At 45.6% G+C, this 20,758-nt stretch overlaps 1 protein-coding gene across 1 annotated transcript in view; it reads right to left on the bottom strand.

Annotated features, from left to right (window-relative positions):
- Positions 1–538: 538 nt before the first annotated feature.
- Positions 539–20,758, bottom strand: part of wasf3b (WASP family member 3b) — a 24,191-nt gene continuing 3,971 nt past the window's right edge. Inside the window, exons 2-9 of the mRNA XM_079489451.1 lie at positions 16,093–16,345; positions 12,052–12,186; positions 11,105–11,258; positions 7,500–7,617; positions 6,363–6,544; positions 5,039–5,287; positions 3,691–3,998; positions 539–1,413 (exon numbers count right to left, since the gene is read on the bottom strand). Coding sequence (XP_079345577.1) covers positions 1,256–1,413; positions 3,691–3,998; positions 5,039–5,287; positions 6,363–6,544; positions 7,500–7,617; positions 11,105–11,258; positions 12,052–12,186; positions 16,093–16,225 — 1,437 coding nt within the window. The 5' untranslated portion in view covers positions 16,226–16,345 and the 3' untranslated portion in view covers positions 539–1,255. The remainder of the gene's footprint in view (positions 1,414–3,690; positions 3,999–5,038; positions 5,288–6,362; positions 6,545–7,499; positions 7,618–11,104; positions 11,259–12,051; positions 12,187–16,092; positions 16,346–20,758) is intronic.

Below are 20,758 nucleotides of genomic sequence, written 5' to 3'. Positions count from 1 at the left end.
GTTATAGGCATTCATTCAAGTGAGATTGTGAATGTGATCAACTGGCTGATTGTGTGCGAAACTATTTAGTTTTTCTTGTTTGTAAAGTGTCTGTCTGTCTGTCTGTCTGTCTGTCTGTCTGTCTGTCTGTGTGCGTGTGTACAGTGGTCATTTAACACTGGGAGTGTAAAAATGTATGCAAGTTTTTCTTCATCTTTTGTATTCTTCAAAAAATGTTAATACACATTGAAAATTAATCCAACAGATTAATTTGTAAACAAACAATCACAAAAACACTGATGGTAGTGCTGCAGGCAAATCTATGAGCCATAAATCACTTGGAGGCAACCCAACCCAACCCAACCCTAACCCAACCCAACCCATAGCCAACCCAACCCAACCCAACCCAACCCATAGCCACATAACCCAACCCAACCCAACCCATAGCCACATAACCCAACCCAACCCAACCCATAGCCACATAACCCAACCCAACCCAACCCATAGCCACATAACCCATTAACTAGGACCTTCTATCCTAACAGTTTTATGATGTTGCTACAGTATATCAACAGTATATCAGTGGTTCTCAAACTTTTTTCATGTCAAGGACCACCCAAAATTATATGTACTCAACTCAACATATTTTGTTCCAGGGACCACCAGAAGTAAAGATTTGAATTAATTTGTTCGCTTTAAAAAATATATATAATCAATGCAGATCTACAAGCAATCTACAAGCAGGTCTAAAAGCTCATCGCTCGTCACTTCGTGCCACGAGCTTGTATATCTGCTATTTTTGAATAGCCAAAGTATAAAATTACACGGATGCTGTCCCAGTTTTAATGGATTAAAAATGGTATTTCACTTTAAAACACTTCTGGGGTAATTCTAACTATCTAAGTACTTAGGCTTTTGTGTGCATCCGAGTTTTTAGAATGCTTGATTCAAAGATACATTATATTCTACAGATCTGAGGTCAGTCACGCTCCCTACTATATAAGCCCATTCAACCTCCATTTGAACCACCAACTAACCTTCAACTCATTTAAAACATGTCCCTGGTTCTGGTGACTGATATTATTATTCTAATGCTCGAGGGGGGGCATGTTTTTTTTCCTCAGCTAAGGGGTCCTTGGCCTGAAAAATGTTTAAGACCCCTGCCTTACAGTGTTAAATGAACATTGAGTGTGTGTGTGTGTGTGTGTGTGTGTGTGTGTGTGTGTGTGTGTGTGTGTGTGTGTGTGTGTGAGTGCGTGTGTGCGCCAGGCATGTGTTAATCGGACCAGTCGTTCTCCTCCAGCTCTGAGTCGTCCTCAGAGTCAGAGTACTCGACGGCGATCCGTCGAGACAGGATGGTGGCCACGTCGTTGCCCACCGGCTCCCTCTTGGCCTGCTGCTCCTGTTGCTCCTGCACCTTCTTCAACTGGATGCCTGGAAGGAAGACAACGTGGGACGGCCATCTTGTTAAAACCCATTTTGACCTGAGATCAGATTCTAAAAATGTCTTCTACATCCTGACAGTTTTCTGAAAAAGCTATGTTTCTATGTCAGCGGTTCTTCGATTTTTCAAAAATAGCAGACCTACAAGCTTGTAGCGCGCCACTCGGTGGTGCGCTATGAGCTTGTAGATCTGCTGTTTTTCAATAGCTAAAGCATAACATAATGCTAACACCAAAAGGGGTTCCCGTCCAGAATGGGTTAACCCATTTTGGACTGATGGCGATTAAAAAAGAAGGCTTCTAAATCCTAATAGTTTTCTGAAAAACCCATGTTTCTATGTCAGTTGTGCTCGACAACCTTTTTCATGTCAAGGACCCCCAGAATTATCTCTATTGGGCCACGGACCCCCATCTCAAAATATGCAGTTCCAGGGATCCTCCCAAAAGCAAATATTTTAGTTAAAAACGTTCGCTCTGAAATATATATTCAAAGATTTCCAGATCTGCTATTATTTAATAGCTAAAGCATAACATAATGCTAACACCAAAAGGGGTTCCCGCCCAAAATGGGTTATTAACCCATTGTAGTTTTGGCTTAGTGGACTGACTGGACTCTGGGTATTCAGCGGTTTTTGATTTTGGGGGGGTGAGCGGGTGTTGCTAAATGAAATGAGCCCCGCCTTCTGAGATAAGAGAAAATGTTTCATAATCAACAATGGACCATATCAAAGATTGTTAATTTAGGAAGATACACCAGCCCGATTGGAGCCACTAGAGGAAGATACACCAGCCCGATTGGAGCCACTAGAGGAAGATACACCAGCCCGATTGGAGCCACTAGAGGAAGATACACCAGCCTGATTGGAGCCACTAGAGGAAGATACACCAGCCCGATTGGAGCCACTAGAGGAAGATACACCAGCCTGATTGGAGCCACTAGAGGAAGATACACCAGCCCGATTGGAGCCACTAGAGGAAGATACACCAGCCTGATTGGAGCCACTAGAGGAAGATACACCAGCCCGATTGGAGCCACTAGAGGAAGATACACCAGCCTGATTGGAGCCACTAGAGGAAGATACACCAGCCCGATTGGAGCCACTAGAGGAAGATACACCAGCCCGATTGGAGCCACTAGAGGAAGATACACCAGATTGGAGCCACTAGAGGAAGATACACCAGCCCGATTGGAGCCACTAAAGGAAGATACACCAGCCCGATTGGAGCCACTAGAGGAAGATACACCAGCCCGATTGGAGCCACTAGAGGAAGATACACCAGATTGGAGCCACTAGAGGAAGATACACCAGCCCGATTGGAGCCACTAGAGGAAGATACACCAGCCCGATTGGAGCCACTAGAGGAAGATACACCAGATTGGAGCCACTAGAGGAAGATACACCAGCCCGATTGGAGCCACTAGAGGAAGATACACCAGCCCGATTGGAGCCACTAGAGGAAGATACACCAGCCCGGTTGGAGCCACTAGAGGAAGATACACCAGCCCGATTGGAGCCACTAGAGGAAGATACACCAGCCCGATTGGAGCCACTAGAGGAAGATACACCAGCCCGATTGGAGCCACTAGAGGCGGCATGCGGTGTTACACAAATCCTACAAATGGTCTCCTATTAAAGGGACACTTCACCCTTTTTGCAAAATAATATATGTTAATGACGTTTAGAAGATTTAGAACACTATCCTGGGAGTCTTTATGTGTGTAATATGTGGCTTTAGATATTTTAGATTTTAGCAGTGGGCTCACTTCCTTCCTGGAATACAATTCCCATAATGCTTTGGTGCACTGCTCTTCCTTGTGGATAGGGGGAGGTCTGTCTTACTGAGACAACATGTAGTCCCGGAAGTAAGTGAGCCCATTGTCCACGACATCAGAGACACTGGGCTCACTGCTAAGATCTAAAATATCTAAAGCCACATATTACACACATAAAGACCCCCAGGAAAGTGTTCTAAATCTTCCAAATGTCGTCAGACGGCAAGTCCTATGGTTGGTTAACTGGTGCTAGATCCCGCGGGATTGTGTTGCTGGGCCAGAGAAAGGTCGATAATAAAGTACATTTTCTCCTGATTTGAATAGACTCCAAGTAACCTGCTTCCCGTCTCCTAAAAAGGCATCCGCCCACTGCACACAGATACGGTAAGTAAACTGGAGATGGCATTTCTTGCTATTTCCGCCTTGGGACCATATAGTTAAATGCCGGCTAATTAGCTCTTCTGTCACATCTCCCAACCTTTTACGGAGTCTTACCCATGCGTATAGCAGCCAGAAGGTCACTACGGGCATCGGTTTCCCCCTCGGCCTCGCTTATAGGCGCGGCAGACATCTTGGGAGTGGTGAAGTGGGAGGAGGCACCGGCTGGCAGGGGAGGAGGTGGAGGTCCGGGAGGAGGCGGCGCCACCATGGCTCCGGATGCAGGCGGCGGAGGCGGGCCGTAGCCCATTAGCCCCGGGACAGGAACCGGGCCTCCGGGAGGAGAGGCAAAGGCCGTTTGGGCCGAAGGGATGAGAGGGGCAGCGGGCGGGGCAGGGGCACCAGCGTTGGCATAGCCGTCCACACTGCAAGACACAGACAGACAACATGAGTGAGAAGCTTTGTCTAATTAACGGAAGAGCCTTTAGCCTTGTAAACCCATTTTGACCCTACATCCTGACAGTTTTCTGAAAAAGCTATGTTTCTATGTCAGTCGTTCTTCAATTTTTCTAAAATAGCAGACCTACAAGCTCGTAGCGCGCCACTCGGTGGCGCACTATGAGCTTGTAGATCTGCTATTTTTCAATAGCTAAAGCATAATATAATGCTAACACCAAAAGGGGTTCCCACCCAAAATGGGTTTTAAGACAGTGCAGCCTATACTGACCAACTCTAGGTGGCAGCATTTACTCCATTTTCAGAAGGAAAGTCATTGAGGACAGACAAACAAAACCTACATCAAACAACCTATAATAATTCTGGCAGTGCTCACTAAAATATACAAATGACACCTCTGTTATGTGTTCAATGTCCTTGTTTGAATTTGGGCGAGTGCTTATGTATCTGTGTTTAGGCTTGTGTATGTGTACGTGCGAGTGAGTGTGTGTATGTCTGCAGTGTGTGTGTGTGTGTGTGTGTATGCGAATAGACATATTTTGTTGTAACTTAATTTGGCTTACATAGTTAATATTTTGTGACATTTCATTGCATAATGGTTGAAAGCTGTTTATTTCATATTATTACTATTTACAGTTTAAAAGGACTTTATTGTGTTAAAAAGAATTGATTTATTTACAGTATATATTGATGTCATTTAGAATTTCTATTTGTATTCATTACTAAGCGTTTCCTAAAAACTGCATTTCCCATGATGCTTTGTATCTAGCGCCGGACATCCGGTGAGAAAAGCCGGGTTTTCTTTAGTTTGTTGTGATCCATGTGGAGGTTGAGCAGTATACTAGCAGCCAGTAGCCGAGACAAAACTCGTATGAGAAGTAAGTAATGCCAAAGGATTCATATTTTCTGCACTATTCCTGTACCACCTTTTTCTTATATAAACCGCTTCATTCCCATATCCCGACGTCCTGTTCAGTCTTTTGATCGTAATAATCTACATCATATTTACCCGTAGTCCACAGGTGGCAGAGGAACGGTGCCACCATTCATGGTTTCAGTGGTCAGCGGAGGCGGCGGGCCTTGGTGGCGACGGCGACCCAGCGTCCCGCCCTGATAAGCCATGGCGCCGTCCCTGTAGTCACCGTGTCCCGCCGCCATCTGAGCGGCCAGGACGCTAGGGGGCGGGCCAGAGTAGGTGTGGGCATGGCCCGCATGGTTCATGGCACTGGGGTAGGGATAGTGGTCAAGGCCGTGACCCCTGAAAGAGACAGTGGAGGAGACACTCTCAGAGATCAGTTGGATTTCACTGTGTAGCTCGCCGTGTATACAGATGCTTTCTTTTTTTATATATATAATTTTTATCCCACGATTTTGTAACCCATTTTTCACCCCTGTGTCAATTATCTAATGTGATCCTGGGCTCTACACACCCTCCGCCAACCTAGTCCCCATATATGGGGGACATGGGGAGAGCAACGGACTTGAACTCATGCTTCCTTCATGCCTGAGTGTCCAAGTTGCTCCTTTACACCTGACAGGGGGGAGTTTCCCTGGTTGGACGTAGCGCGTGGAAGGAACACGTTATTCCAACCAGTTCCTTTCCCCTCCATCAGGCGCCCCGGCTGGCCAGGGGGAGGCAGTTTAGAGACCAGGATTACTGCATGTTTTTTGTGAGGGTACCTACCCTAGGGGACACGGGGAGAACATGCAAACTCCACACAGAAAGGCCCTTTCGCCAACCCCGCCTCAGGTATGGGCACTGATGACGCGGTGGAGGGAACACGCCTCCACACCAGCACCCACAGCGCCCCGAGCGGGAATCGAACCCAGGACCTTCTAGCTGTGACGCGACAGCACTACCAACTGTGCCACCGTGCGCCATACAGATGCTTTTGTGTTGTTCATTTCACTGACCTGTTCTCCGGGGACATGGAGCCCTCAGAGGACGCCCCACGGTCTCGGTGTATGGTGTGTTCTATTCACTGACCTGTTCTCCGGGGACATGGAGCCCTCAGAGGACGCCCCACGGTCTCGGTGTATGGTGTGTTCTATTCACTGACCTGTTCTCTGGGGACATGGAGCCCTCAGAGGACGCCCCACGGTCTTGGTGTATGGTGTGTTCACTGACCTGTTCTCTGGGGACATGGAGCCCTCAGAGGACGCCCCACGGTCTTGGTGTATGGTGTGTTCACTGACCTGTTCTCTGGGGACATGGAGCCCTCAGAGGACGCCCCACGGTCTCGGTGTATGGTGTGTTTCACTGACCTGTTCTCCGGGGACATGGAGCCCTCAGAGGACGCCCCACGGTCTCGGTGTATGGTGTGTTCACTGACCTGTTCTCCGGGGACATGGAGCCCTCAGAGGACGCCCCGCGGTCTCGGTGTATGGTGTGCCGGTGGTCTGGCCTCAGCTCCTTGTCCAGAGCCATCATGTTCCACTCCTGCCTGCGGTTCCTCGCCTTGCGCACCTTCTTCACCTCCCTCTGCAGCGTGCCGTCCACGCAGCGCTTCTGCTCCTGGGGAGGGAGGGACGGGGAGGGGGGGACGGCAACAGTAAGTACGTGGTGTTTGGTGGAGGATTCTGGCCACTTCCCCGGTAATGTTACTCGCCATTAACACCCCGATCGCCCAGGACGAAGTTCACTGTCCTTTCTATTAGTAACACCCCCAGCGCCCAGGACGAAGTTTTATCCAAATGACTGAAAGTTTATTGATATGAAAACCGATCGCGTCGCTCTACAGCCTAGGAGCGCCTGTTGCGCAATCCTCGATGTTGCACAACAGTGGGACGTCATCTAAAATGTTCCCCCCCTGTTTAGCCGACGACAAACGAAAATCTTAAAACGTTAATAACTCGCAATCTAAATCATCCCGTCCAATTCTAAGAAAAGATCCTGTGTTAGATGGCCCCCCCGCTGTCCAGTCGCTAGTCGCGTTAGATTTAATCATACCTCCCGTTGTTGTCGTTCGCCTTTAGAGTGTTTTGGCTACATTTAGCTGCTCCAGCCACATCCGGTATAACTTCCGGTCCGTCGGTAAAATTGCTCCGTTGCTATAAATCGCTTGGGCGCTATGATTTAACGGATTAAATAACCCCGGGCAATCGGAGTGTTAACTAATTCTGTGATTCTATGTCAGGCCAGTGAGGATGATGCTGCACTAACAAGGGTAGAAAGATACTAGCCACTGGCAATTAAAATTCCAGAATAAAATGGTAAATGGTGCATTTATATAGCGCCTTTATCCAAGGCGCTTTACATAGATTCTGCATTACATTCACACACACATTCATACACCGACTGCGGCGGAAGCCATGCAAGGTACCAACCAGCACATCGGGAGCAATTTGGAGTTCAGTGTCTTGCCCAAGGACACTTCGACATGTATACAGGAGGAGCCGGGATTCGAACCGCCGACCCATGGATCATTGGACGACCTGCTCTACCTCCTGAGCCACAGTTGCAATCATACCTTATTTTTCCTCTTCTCTTTCCTCTTGTCTTCTGTGTCCTGCACCATCTTTTCTTTCCACAGCTCAAAGAAGTATGAGGGGTCAGTGTAGAACTTCAGCCCTTCTTTGCCGTCGTCCCTGCAGAAACAACACATGGATGTCACAGAAAGGCTAATTAATGCCACTGCTGAGATACCAAACTAAAGGCTAAAGCCACTGCTGAGATACCAAACTAAAGGCTAAAGCCACTGCTGAGATACCAAACTAAAGGCTAAAGCCACTGCTGAGATACCAAACTAAAGGCTAAAGCCACTGCTGAGATACCAAACTAAAGGCTAAAGCCACTGCTGAGATACCAAACTAAAGGCTAAAGCCACTGCTGAGATACCACACTAAAGGCTAAAGCCACTGCTGAGATACCAAACAGAAGTACAGATGAAAATGTTTATTAACCCATTTTGGGCGGGAACCCCTTTTGGTGTTTGAAGCATTATGTTATACTTTAGCTATTGATCTACAATATAGATCTACAAGCTATGAGCTTGTAGGTCTGCTATTTTTGAAAAATCGTGAAAATGCGGCACAAATCTTTGAATATATTCTTTCAGAGCGAACGTTTTAACTAAAATCTTTGCTTATGAGGGGTTCCTGGAACAACATATATTCAGATGGGGGTCGGCGGCCAAATACAGATAATTTTTGGGGTCCTTGATATGAAATATTGAGCACCACTGATACAGAAACATAGGTATTTTTTTAGAAGACATTTTTTTAATTTTCGATGTGTTTCGGTCGACATGGTTGAAACTCTACATCAGGGGTGGGCAAACCATGTCTACGTATGACCGGTCAATCTACATACAAGATGCTATAATAGTGGCTTATGTATTAATCATTTTCATGCAGAGGGTTGCAGTTCTTGTCATTTAATGTCAAGTGTATCTGAGCGGAATGGCAGCGTAGGTAGGGAATAAACATGTGGAACCATGAATGTTGCAAGAGTTGTGGAGGCGGAGGAAAGAACACGGAGCAACCCATAAAACACCAGACCAGTGCACTCTCTACTCTGGGCCCACGCAGGTTGGGAACAACGCAAGATGGGAAGTCAGTACCCAGTACGGTACCCGTTACCACATTAACCCATTTAGGCCTGACCTCAAAATTAAAAAAAAATCTTCTAAATCCTCCAGTTTTCTGAAATAAATATTTTCACGATTTTTCAAAAATTGCAGACCTACAAGCTCATAGCGCGCCACTCGGTGGCGCGCTATGAGCTTGTAGATCTGCTATTTTTCAATAGCTAAATTATAACATAATGTTTAAAACACCAAAAAGGGGTTCCCGCCCAAAATGGGTTAATAATAAATAATATAATATTACATTTGACAATAAATTGGTTATTTATAAACAGGCACAGCCTACTCAAGAATAATGCAATTTGATGCATGACACAAGCCACGTTAGAAGTCAATCATGCGAACAAGAAGGCACTGGAGCAGCTCAGACGATTTAGGCCCTTCGTTTATTATAACAGGGTGCAGGTAAAAAGTGACAACGTTTCGATGTGTAAGTTACATCAAATGTAACTTACACATCGAAACGTTCGCATGTTATCTGTCCTGCTCCTGAGATGCACCAGACTGGCCTGCTATAGGCTAGAGGCTCCTGAGATGCACCAGACTGGCCTGCTATAGGCTAGAGGCTCCTGAGATGCACCAGACTGGCCTGCTATAGGCTAGAGGCGCGGCTGGAACTCCCTTCTACATTAGAAGTCAATCAGTCAGAAGGACCGAGTTATGCAAGAAAGGTGAAGGCGAGAAACAGCAATATTGAAACAAAGAGGGCGAGGAGGAGTAGTGTAAGAATCAAGTCTATCATTTGGCATGTTTTTATTAGGGGTACAGGCTTTAGTTCCGACCTACTATTGGTCCGACTGTCATTTGACCGACAACCTACCTCAAACCCTAACCTAACCATAACTGCAAGCACGGGAGCAGCGCATGTTCGACATAAAAACGCCATCAATATTTTATTTCTTTCATAAATAAAGAATCTTTCACTCTATAGACCAATTATTTGTTTACAAACATTGGGACTGGGCGCACGGGTGACTGCTTCATGTAATCAATTCCCAACAGATCTCCAAACCTGTTGTTTTGGGGAGCGCTGGTTTCAGTTCATTCAACCTCCTCTTGTGTGTTGGCTAGTGAGGAGACATTATACTTCATTGCGCAACAGTGTTGCGCACAGAGAACAGCTGATATACAAGCTCACATCGTGTCGCGGACGTGACTGTTATGAGCTTAGAGGTCTGCGTGCGCGACACCATCACGGGACGGAGTATAAATTATACTTGATGGGCTGCAGGTGCGCGTGCAGTCGTGCACAACAGGCTCTGCTGCCGTGATCATGAGCGCACCTCCCCTTCTTATGACAGCGACTGGAGGTGTGGTTTTGAGGACAACTGCTTTGAATTGCTATTATTCTTCACACACAACAGAAACCAAGGATTATATATTTCAAGGACGAGAGATCACAATAAAAAATCCTAATCATTCTTCCTCCACACTGGGAGAAAAACAGCATCTGAAAGTTTGATGGGGCATTTTTACACGTGAGTGAAGTTAATAGAACTTTTCCATTGCATCTTATGAGAGGCAGGGTTCTTCTGCGGCCGGCGTGCACGCGCATGCTGGTGCTTATCAGTGTGACGTCGTCTGTTAAGGCGTCTATAGGAACTGCTCCCGTCGCAAGTTAATGATGTCATAAGATATGTCCATGTGTGGTCCAGCCCTATGGAATGTATGGAATGCATATGCTAAGACAAATATTAAAAAAAATGTTTTGATGCTCATATTAACCTTAGGAAGTATTAAGTTGTTTTTATTAGCATATGCATTGCATACATTCCATAGGGCTAGACCACACATACGACATCATCAACCTGCGACAGGAGAAGTCCCTATATTGAGTGTAAGATTCTGTAATTATGAAAGAAATAAAATATTGATGGTGTTTTTATTTTGTAATTTTAGCTATAGAGGGCAAGTATAGTGTTTTAAGGCATATTTGTCTTATTAGCCAGGGATCCTTTTAAATATGTCACCTTGTTCATTTTGTCACTAAACTCATGCTTACCCAAAGGGGAAGCACTTTAATTGAGTGTCACCTCCATGTTCCTAACACCTGGAGGATGAAAAGGTTCACCACTCCGGCTATTTAAACATCCTTAGCAGAGGTCAGAATCACCACGAGTCTGCCATTGAAATTGAAACTGAAACTCCCTCCAATTCTACAGAAAACCCGCCTGTAAAATGTATTTTCATTATAAGTAACTTAATACATATCGACGCTGAGTTTGAGGAGGAATGCATAAGCGCACCATCCTCCACACACACACACACACACACACACACACACACACACACACACACACACACACACACACACACAAACACGCACAGTCGCACACGCACACACACACGGATACGCATGCGCGCGGCATGGAACTCAGGATTCGAACATACATACAAAATGATCTTATTTCATGACGTCATATGTGACGTGTGTGTGTGTGTGTGTGTGTGTATGTGTGTGTGTGTGTGTGTGTGAGAGAGATCCAGACCTGTAACATGAGAGATTGTTGAGAGGAGGAGGCTTGTCGGCGACGTTGTACATCTCCTTGACAGGGTTGGGTATGCTGCCCACCGACACCACCTGCTGGTCTTGAGTGAGAGAACTCTTGAAGGCCTTCCTCATATTTATGTCCTGCAGTGAAACTGAGGGACAAAGAGGAAGAGAAACAACAGATGGATATAAATATGTACACAGAGAGACAGACCGATATATCAGAATAGAAGGAGAAACATTCATTCAGCATTCATTCACAAGGACACTTGCATCTGCAGAAAATTACTTGCAAAGTCAAAATTATTGTATGATTATAGAATTATGCCCATGAAACCCTCGACTGTAGAGGTTGTTGGGTCTGTAAAAGTGTCGTGTAGTGGTTGTTTTGTCTGTAAAAAATAATGTCATATCTGCTGTATATTGTGAGTCATGTCTCCTGCTCTTTCCTGTCTTGCCTTGCACTTAATTTGAAAAATTGTTGTAGTTTATGTCAAGCTGTTTTTCTGTTTATCTTTGAGTTTCTTTTAATGTCCTTGTTTTTGTTATGTTTTTTGTTTTTGTTTTCATTTATTTATATTTGATTTGATTTCTGTTCATTCATTATTTGGTGGATAAAAAATTGAAAAGTAAAAAAAAAAAAGAAACCCTCGACTGTAGGATGCTGTGTTGTGTTGCGATGAAATAAGAGACGGCTGGCCTCTGGAGGCTACAATGTTCAAGGGTAAAAAATGGCTGGCAGCAAAAAAAGGGCAGGTGTACGTGATATATAAGATATCTACATTCTGCACATTCCGCAGGAATTCCATATTTTATGAGGTGTCGTCAACTGTAGTCATTTTTTACTATGATTTCTGCCGCTGACCCCCATGACCCCCACACTGTGGGCCCCCACACACTGTGTGACCCCCACACTGTGGGCCCCCATGACACACTTTGACCCACCTTCCTCCACGGTGGAGTCCAGCTGGGTGACCTTGACCGCCAGGCGGTCGATGCGGTCCTGGAGGGAGTTGGCACGGAGGTAGAAGGTGTTGGCCTCCTTGAAGAGCTCTCCAAATATGTCCTCTGCATGCTTACCTGCAGGAAGAGGAGGGGTTAGGGCGGAGGTTGAGTAAAACGGCAGAGATTGATTGATTGATTCATTAACAGTTTGCAGAATTACAGTACATTTCAAGTACAACTCAATACAACAACTGTTAACTGTGAGTGGACGACACCATAAAGCATTACACTTGTTTACAATATAGGGCCCACCATTTTCAATTCATCAAAACAATTAGAGACGTACGAATATACACAACCATATAGTCAAAACAAGAACTCATCATAGAGGTAAAAAGGGAAAAGAAACATATACAGTGAGGGGAAAAAGGGGTGGGTGGGGGATTCAGATAGAGAGAGAGAGAGAGAGAGAGAGAGAGAGAGAGAGAGAGAGAGAGAGAGAGAGAGAGCGGCACAGGTCAATACAAGGACACTGTAGCCAACATTTGAGGCCATGAGCCTCACCAGGGATCCGGATGGGAAATCGATAGACCGGTAATGTGACACGAAGCAGCATTCTTGGAATCTATGCAGGCTGTGTGGAGCTAGCCTGGCTAATAAGCCAGACTCAAATCACACTGTCGTGTGGTATTTGAGTCTGGAGATGCTGTGTATGTATCTTGTTTCCCGGGGGGCGGGTTCAAACATTTTCTCTTTGACGCAATTGGTCAGAGCTACTGTCAGTCAAAGGTCTCAAGCATTGAACGTCAATGTACCAAAGCCCGCCCATATTGCATACCGTGTCCCGATTGGCCACACCAGTTCTCTGGTGTAGGAAATGGGCGTACAATTGAGCCTCTCCAGACCGTAACGGCTGATTCGGTCTGGCTTATTAGCCAGGCTAGTGTGGAGCACTGTGTGAGTGTGTGTATATAAACGCATAGGACTCCATCCAGCAACTTGCGACTGATCATGATGATTGTCCGTGTGAATGTGAGCTGATTGGAGCTGAGCGCTTGCATCATACAGCACCACAGTGTGTCTGAGCAAATTAGTGATTTTGTCCCATTTGTGAATCACCGCTCTCTTTCAGAGGAAGGCTCTATATACAGTGGTCAACAGCAGGACAGTACTGAACTGGCTGGTTCGAACCAGTTACAGGAATTCACCCTATTTAGTTTGTATTTTATTTCATTGTACCTTGTTGTATGAATGTGTTCTTAACCCATTTTGGGCGGGAACCCCTTTTGGTGTTAGCATTATGTTATGCTTTAGCTATTGAAAAATAGCAGATCTACAAGCTCATAGCGCGCCACCGAGTGGCGCGCTATGAGCTTGTAGGTCTGCTATTTTTGAAAAATCAAAGAACGACTGACATAGAAACATAGCTTTTTCAGAAAACTGTCAGGATGTAGAAGACATTTTTAGAATCTGATCTCAGGCCTGAACAGTCCGCACTCACAAAATAATATTTCTTTGAGTTTTTGTTATTACTGCAGCAGCAGTCTGACAAAACCGTATGAATGTGAACACAGGTGGCACTGAAAAGAAAGAAAAACTGCTTCGTGTCGTGCCTATGCTGCAGCACAGCCACGTCAATAGCAATGATATAGCACTCTATCTTGTTTGTTGCTTTGCTTCAAAAGACCACAGGCCAGGCTGGTCTGCTTGAATAGTCTGGGAAGAAAATGTTCCTGTGATCAAAATATTTCAAAGTGACAGTACTGATGTTTATAAGCTCTTCTAAAAATATGATTTCATAATAAAGCACGGTGTGTGGATTGAAGGTGAACCTCCACAAAGACACTCTAAGGGCTATTTCTGTCCCTCTTGCTGACAGGATGACTGCAGGGAAAATATTTAGAGGAAGGAAGAAGCGAGGGTCCAGTGCACTGAGCCCCGTCAACTCTGACCTCCCTTGGGGCTTTTGAAGCTCTCTCCACACACACACACATACACACACACTCGCACGTGCACATACAGACACACACACACACACACACACACACGCGCACAAACATACAGTACATGAACATGCGCAGCTTCCCTATAGGTCTGGCCCTGCAGGGCCGGCCTCTGTGGCCACTCATTTATATTTAACCCACACAGCTGCTGCTGAAAGGCCCACTCCCAACACAGGAACTCAGCACAATGAGAGAGAAAAGCAGAGAGACATACACATTATACAGAAAGAAGTAGAGAAGGGGGGGGGGGGGGGACAGACCGACCGACCGACCGACAGACCGGCCGGCAGGCAGGCAGGCAGGCAGGCAGACAGACAGAGAGAGACTGGGTACAATTGGAACAACAGAGTGGTTAAGTGACAACATGGACTGTACTGGGCTGTAGACGGTTATGGGTCAGAGGAGTGAAAGAGGACGGGAGGCCCCCAGGGCTGCAATCACTTTGGCTAATGGACTTACACTATGAGAATCAATTTAATACCGTTGTACATGTATACACATACTGCCCACGCACACCCAGCTATCCACCCACATACCCACACACCCACGCACGCACGCGCGCGCGCGCGCGCACACACACACACACACACACACACACACACACACACACACACACACACACACACACACACACACACACACACACACACGTGACAGTCACATGACACACACGTGACACACCAGTGTTGCTTGCCTGGTCGGTTTATTATAAGAGACTTTGGGCGTGTAAATATTGGGGGTTGCTGTTTTTTAGGGCTTGTTTCTAATCTAAAGTGTAGTTACGTATTTGGGCTTGCTTCCCCCAAAACTGATTTAAACTGTTGGTTTAAATCAGTTTAAACCAACAGTTTCATGTCAAGGACCACCAAATTAATGAGTATTTGTCCACGGACTCCCATCTGAAATTATAATTTGTGGGAGGGACCCCCATAACAGATTCTCCACAAGATTGTTATGAAAATGGCATACAAGCTTACACCCTGTTGCATTGCAACGCGCTGTGAGCTTGTAGATCATCCACTTTCAAACAGTCAACGTATAGGTTTGAAGTGCTCGGCCGTCGTGACCTATAGTCGCATTCTTTTGGGCTTGTTTTCATAGACATGTTTGCCTACAGTATTTCTCTTGCAAACTCTGGCAACACTGACACACAAGCACGCACACACGCACTGACGTACACACACACACGCGTAAGCACGCACGCACACACGCACGCACGCATGCACGCACGCACGCACGCACGCACGCACGCACTCATCAGCTGTCGAGATGTGTTCATTCTCAGGGGGCAATCTGAAGGGATTACGTTTCAGCCCTTTGCATTCGGACAGTGCAAGTCAACCGCTAGCCTAGTGACCTCCGGGCCCCGTAGCCATGACAACACTCAAATCAATCATTGCTTTGGGATTAATGATGAAAACATGTGATCTTATTCTCTTACAAAGAGGCTACACACAGTACAGGAAGTCCTCATTATGAACGGCCCGGGTCAGGGGGATGCTGCTGTCCTGTCCGGACTCACACAGGGCAGGGGAGGTGTTGAGGTATCAACTCGTTCGCACCGTTCACTATCACAACTGTAGAAGCAGTTTAAAAACATGGCATCTGCCAATGCCATCATATCATAGTTTTGTTTTGATGGGTGTTTTTTGTTGTTATTTCTTATGTCCACAAGTGTGTGGTTTATATTTTATATTTAATAGTTTTGGACCATGTCAGAACAATGGCTATTTTCAGTGTTCTGGTGGGCAGTGGTCAGTGGACAGTTCTGTAGCTGGAAGTGTGTGTGTGTGTGTGTGTGTGTGTGTGTGTGTGTGTGTGTGTGTGTGTGTGTGTGTGTGTGTGTGTGTGTGTGTGTGTATATCCACCAGCATATCCACCTCGGAGGACAGTCAAGACAGGCAGTGTCGGTAGGCGAATCACAGGCAGGCGGGGCGTCACCATGCCTATGCTCGGACACAAATGGAATTCACGCGCGTGTGTGTGTGCGTGTGTGTGTGTGCGTGCGTGCGTGCGTGCGTGCGTGTGTGTGTCTTACTCAAGCTGCTGAGCTGCCGTATGATGGCAGACAGGGTGTTGTTCATCACACATTCCAGTTCACTGTCGATGCCTTCAGGAAGCTCCCCTCGGCAGAGGTGCTTCGGCTCGATGTTCCTCTTCACCAACGGCATGGTGAGGCCTCACACACACACACACACACACGCACACACACACACACACGCACGCACGCACACGCACGCACCCACCCACGCACGCACACACACTCACACAACTACACACACAGACATGATCTGGAGGGACACACAGGGAACACATTTCAAACATGGTCACTCAAATGTACAAAAACGTAGCAGTAGTTCCCTAACCTTTTATTTTGAGCCCCAAAAGAAAATTGCCAATCTACAAAATGCGTCACGAGTTTTTTTTATTTTTAAATGTATGGAATTTCTGTATTAAAAGACTTTTGGAAAATGTTTGGAAATTCTTTTTGATTTCTGAATTTATTTTGAAATGGGAGATTTACTTGCAACCCATGAAAATGTGTCTGCGACCCAATGTTTGGGAAACACTGATGTACAGTAAGGTCGCGACTAAGGTCGCGAATACAAGCGTCCGAAATGAGTTTTCTTCGACGGGTGGCTGGCATCTCCCTTAGAGATAGGGTGAGAAGTTCAGTCACACGAGAGAGACTCGGAGTAGAACCGCTGCTCCTTCGCCTGGAAAGGAGTCAGCTGAGGTGGTTCGGGCATCTGGTTAGGATGCCTCTCGGGCGCCTCCCTATGGGGAGGTCCTCGACGCACGTCCCACTGGGAGGAGCCCCCGGGGCAGACCAAGGCGCAGTTGGAGGAAATACATCGACTCACTGGCCTTGGAACGTCTCGGAATCCCCCAGGAGGAAGTCACTAATGTTGCTCTGGAGAGGGAAGTCTGGAGCACTCTGGTGGAGCTGTTGCCCCCGCGACCCGACTACGGATAAACGGTTGAAGATGGATGGATGGATGGATGATGTACAGTAGCTGCACACGTACAGCGAGTTTATAAGCCTAATTTATACTTTGTTGTATAGAGACAACAATTGTCGCTCGCCGACAATTCACCAACATAACAGATTTCTACTGCATCTGATTGTTATACTTGAAAAACATAATGTCACTTGATCAGTTGGAAATCATTTTTGGTTAAGTATACAATTACAATTTAGGCATTTAGCAGACGCTCTTAATCCAGAGCGATTTACATTAGGCAAGAACAAAAAAGCATGGGAATACATCACATATATAGAATGCATTTATCATGAAACATGCGTAAGCTACGAACGTAACTAGAACATATCTATATAATGACACTATACATATAAACTATACATATATACTATACTATGCTATACATATGTACTATGAAGTGCTATGACTACATACAATGCAATTATTGTGCTGTCTACATGACATGCTATAAGTCTGTTTCAAATGCTATCTAAGTCTAAAAAGTGCTATCTAAGGGGGTAGTATACATTTCAATATGACCAACCGTGTGACATATGTTGTCAGGGTCTAGAAGACAGACCTCTGACAAGCTACACAGAGCTTAAAGTATTAGGAAAAGAAGCTACGGCCTTGTCAACTAATCCTACACTTGCTTGTTACTCGCCCAGCTGGACTCGCAAACACAGATTCACGCATTATGGTCAGGAAAGAAATGGCACAAAATAATCTGGAAATTGGGTGTCTATTAGAAATGAATGGGGAGTATAGGTGAAATGAATGGGGAGTATAGGTGAAATGAATGGGGAGTATAGGTGAAATGAATGGGGAGTATAGGTGAAATGAATGGGGAGTATAGGTGAAATGAATGGGGAGTATAGGTGAAATGAATGGGGAGTATAGGTGAAATGAATGGGGAGTATAGGTGAAATGTAGGTATCAGTGGTGTAAAGTAACTACTTTAAACTTACTTTTACCTTTACTGTACTTAAGTAAAAATTTGAGGTATTTGTACTGTACTTGAGTATGTCAAATTTTCAGTACTTTTAGTGCACATGCGCAACGCACGCAGACACACTATTAAAATATATAGGGTTTACAATGCTTAATCGTATCCATAAAAGTAAATAAAAAGTCAAAAAACATTTTTTCCAAAAATAATTTTAGACGTGAGAGAGGTGGGGGGATGCCCCCCCCCCCCTACACCCCCCCCACTACACCCCTGAATGCAACACATTGTGAGCTAGCAATCTGCTATTTTCAAAATGAGACATTCTGCATAATGAGTACTTTTACGTTTGGTACTTTAAGTACATTTTGATACCAATACTTTTGTACTTTTTGTACATTTTGAATTCCAGACTTTTACTTGTAACAGAGTATTTCAAAATTGCAGTATTGATACTTTTACTTAAGTAAAACATTTGAGTCATTTTTCCAATAGGCATACATAGATGACAATTGTCATCCATTTGCCTGATGAAGACCTAGTAGGTCGAAACATTGCAATTTGTTGCCTCTAAATAAAGTAAGTCTCGGAGCTCTAGGAACTAGTGTGCGGATGTTCTTTCTCTTCCTTGATCAGTGCCGTCGCTACCTATAAGCACAATACGCACTGCGAGTAGGGCAACACGCCGAGGGGCAGGGGGGCAACAAAATGTGCCAAAAAGTGCCAAATCGATCCTCAAAATAACAAATTTCTCCACGGCTCTGCCACGTAATAACGAGCGGCCGTGCATGTGTTCGTCCTGCGAACAGCGAAAATAGCCGATCTGGATGAGGAATAGCAGAGCTCTCGTCGGGAGGGGGGGCAGCACAAATATCCTATGAGTAGGGCAACCAAATGATCAGCTACGCCCCTGTCCTTTATCCTATGAGTAGGGCAACCAAATGATCAGCTACGCCCCTGTCCTTTATCCTATGAGTAGGGCAACCAAATGATCAGCTACGCCCCTGTCCTTTATCCTATGAGTAGGGCAACCAAATGATCAGCTACGCCCCTGTCCTTTATCCTATGAGTAGGGCAACCAAATGATCAGCTACGCCCCTGTCCTTTATCCTATGAGTAGGGCAACCAAATGATCAGCTACACCCCTGTCCTTTATCCTATGAGTAGGGCAACCAAATGATCAGCTACGCCCCTGTCCTTTATCCTATGAGTAGAGCAACCAAATGATCAGCTACGCCCCTGTCCTTTATCCTATGAGTAGGACAACCAAATGATCAGCTACGCCCCTGTCCTTTATCCTATGAGTAGGGCAACCAAATGATCAGCTACTCCCCTGTCCTTTATCCTATGAGTAGGGCAACCAAATGATCAGCTACGCCCCTGTCCTTTATCCTATGAGTAGAGCAACCAAATGATCAGCTACGCCCCTGTCCTTTATCCTATGAGTAGGGCAACCAAATGATCAGCTACGCCCCTGTCCTTTATCCTATGAGTAGAGCAACCAAATGATTAGCTACGCCCCTGTCCTTTATCCTATGAGTAGAGCAACCAAATGATCAGCTACGCCCCTGTCCTTTATCCTATGAGTAGAGCAACCAAATGATCAGCTACGCCCCTGTCCTTTATCCTATGAGTAGGGCAACCAAATGATCAGCTACGCCCCTGTCCTTTATCCTATGAGTAGAGCAACCAAATGATCAGCTACGCCCCTGGCCTGTCCTTGATGTTTGCCTTGATGCCTGACATCCAGCACCTGGCCTAAATATAGGCATTGAGATGTGCACACAATCTTCTCTTCTAAAACACACGTCAGGTCTAACTGGATGCTCTGTATACTAAGGCCTGACTCACACCTTTACATCTAGCATACAACATTGATGCATGCTAGATGTAAAGAAAGGGTTTGTTTACATCTTGCCCCAATGCATTTCCAATGGAAGTCACATGGTTTGACACAACATTTGTGTTGTACGGCTTTCGGCTGTGTTTCGACTGCCCCCCACCCCCTCATACAACACAAATGTTGTGTCAAACCATGTGACTCCCATTGGAAATGCATTGTGAGCTTGCATCAGTCAATAAGTCTCATGCATCAGCTATACATCAATCTGTTGTGAATGTATGAGTCAGGCCTAAGTCCTCTGGAACGTTACGGATTGAAAGACAAACCCCAGGCCATCTTATCAAGGCCTCTCCCCTGCTTCCTGTTTTTGTGGTTTCCACCCAACTCCTGTTTCCTGGTCCTCCCTCTGCCCCATCTTTACTTCCTGTCTAAAGACAAGGAAGATTAGAGAAGGAAGTGACATGGTCACGTGACTGTGCTGCGCCATGACACTTTCATGGGAGCCAAATCTCGCACCGGAAGTGACATGTATATACAAAGCAGTGAATGGAGCAAGCTGGACCAGCTCATAACAAACATTATTTATGAACCATTGAGACCCTTGTCATATAATCGGTTCAGGCATATAAAAGAAGACGTATCACAGTTTGTTTTCTAATCACTTGCTTTTCGATGTGCACAGTACATCATTTCATTTGAGGATTTAAACAGCAGCAGGTATCGTTTCTGTTCCGGGGGTCTCGTGAGATTTGGCTGCCATACAGGAAACGGTGGGCAGTCTCGCGATACTTGGCACGTTCAGAAACGTACTTTTTGCTCTTTAGATACCTCTATAATATTACACAGTGTACATATCAAAAAGCAGACAATAATGTGTTATATGTCTTGTTATTTGCCAGAAGTGATTACTTTACAAAAGATCTCAGTCATT

This window comes from Electrona antarctica, assembly GCF_951216825.1.
Source record: "Electrona antarctica genome assembly, chromosome: 20".
NCBI lineage: Eukaryota > Metazoa > Chordata > Actinopteri > Myctophiformes > Myctophidae > Electrona > Electrona antarctica.
The sequence above is the reverse complement of the archived record's forward strand: the minus strand, read 5'-3'. Positions and strand labels throughout refer to the sequence as shown.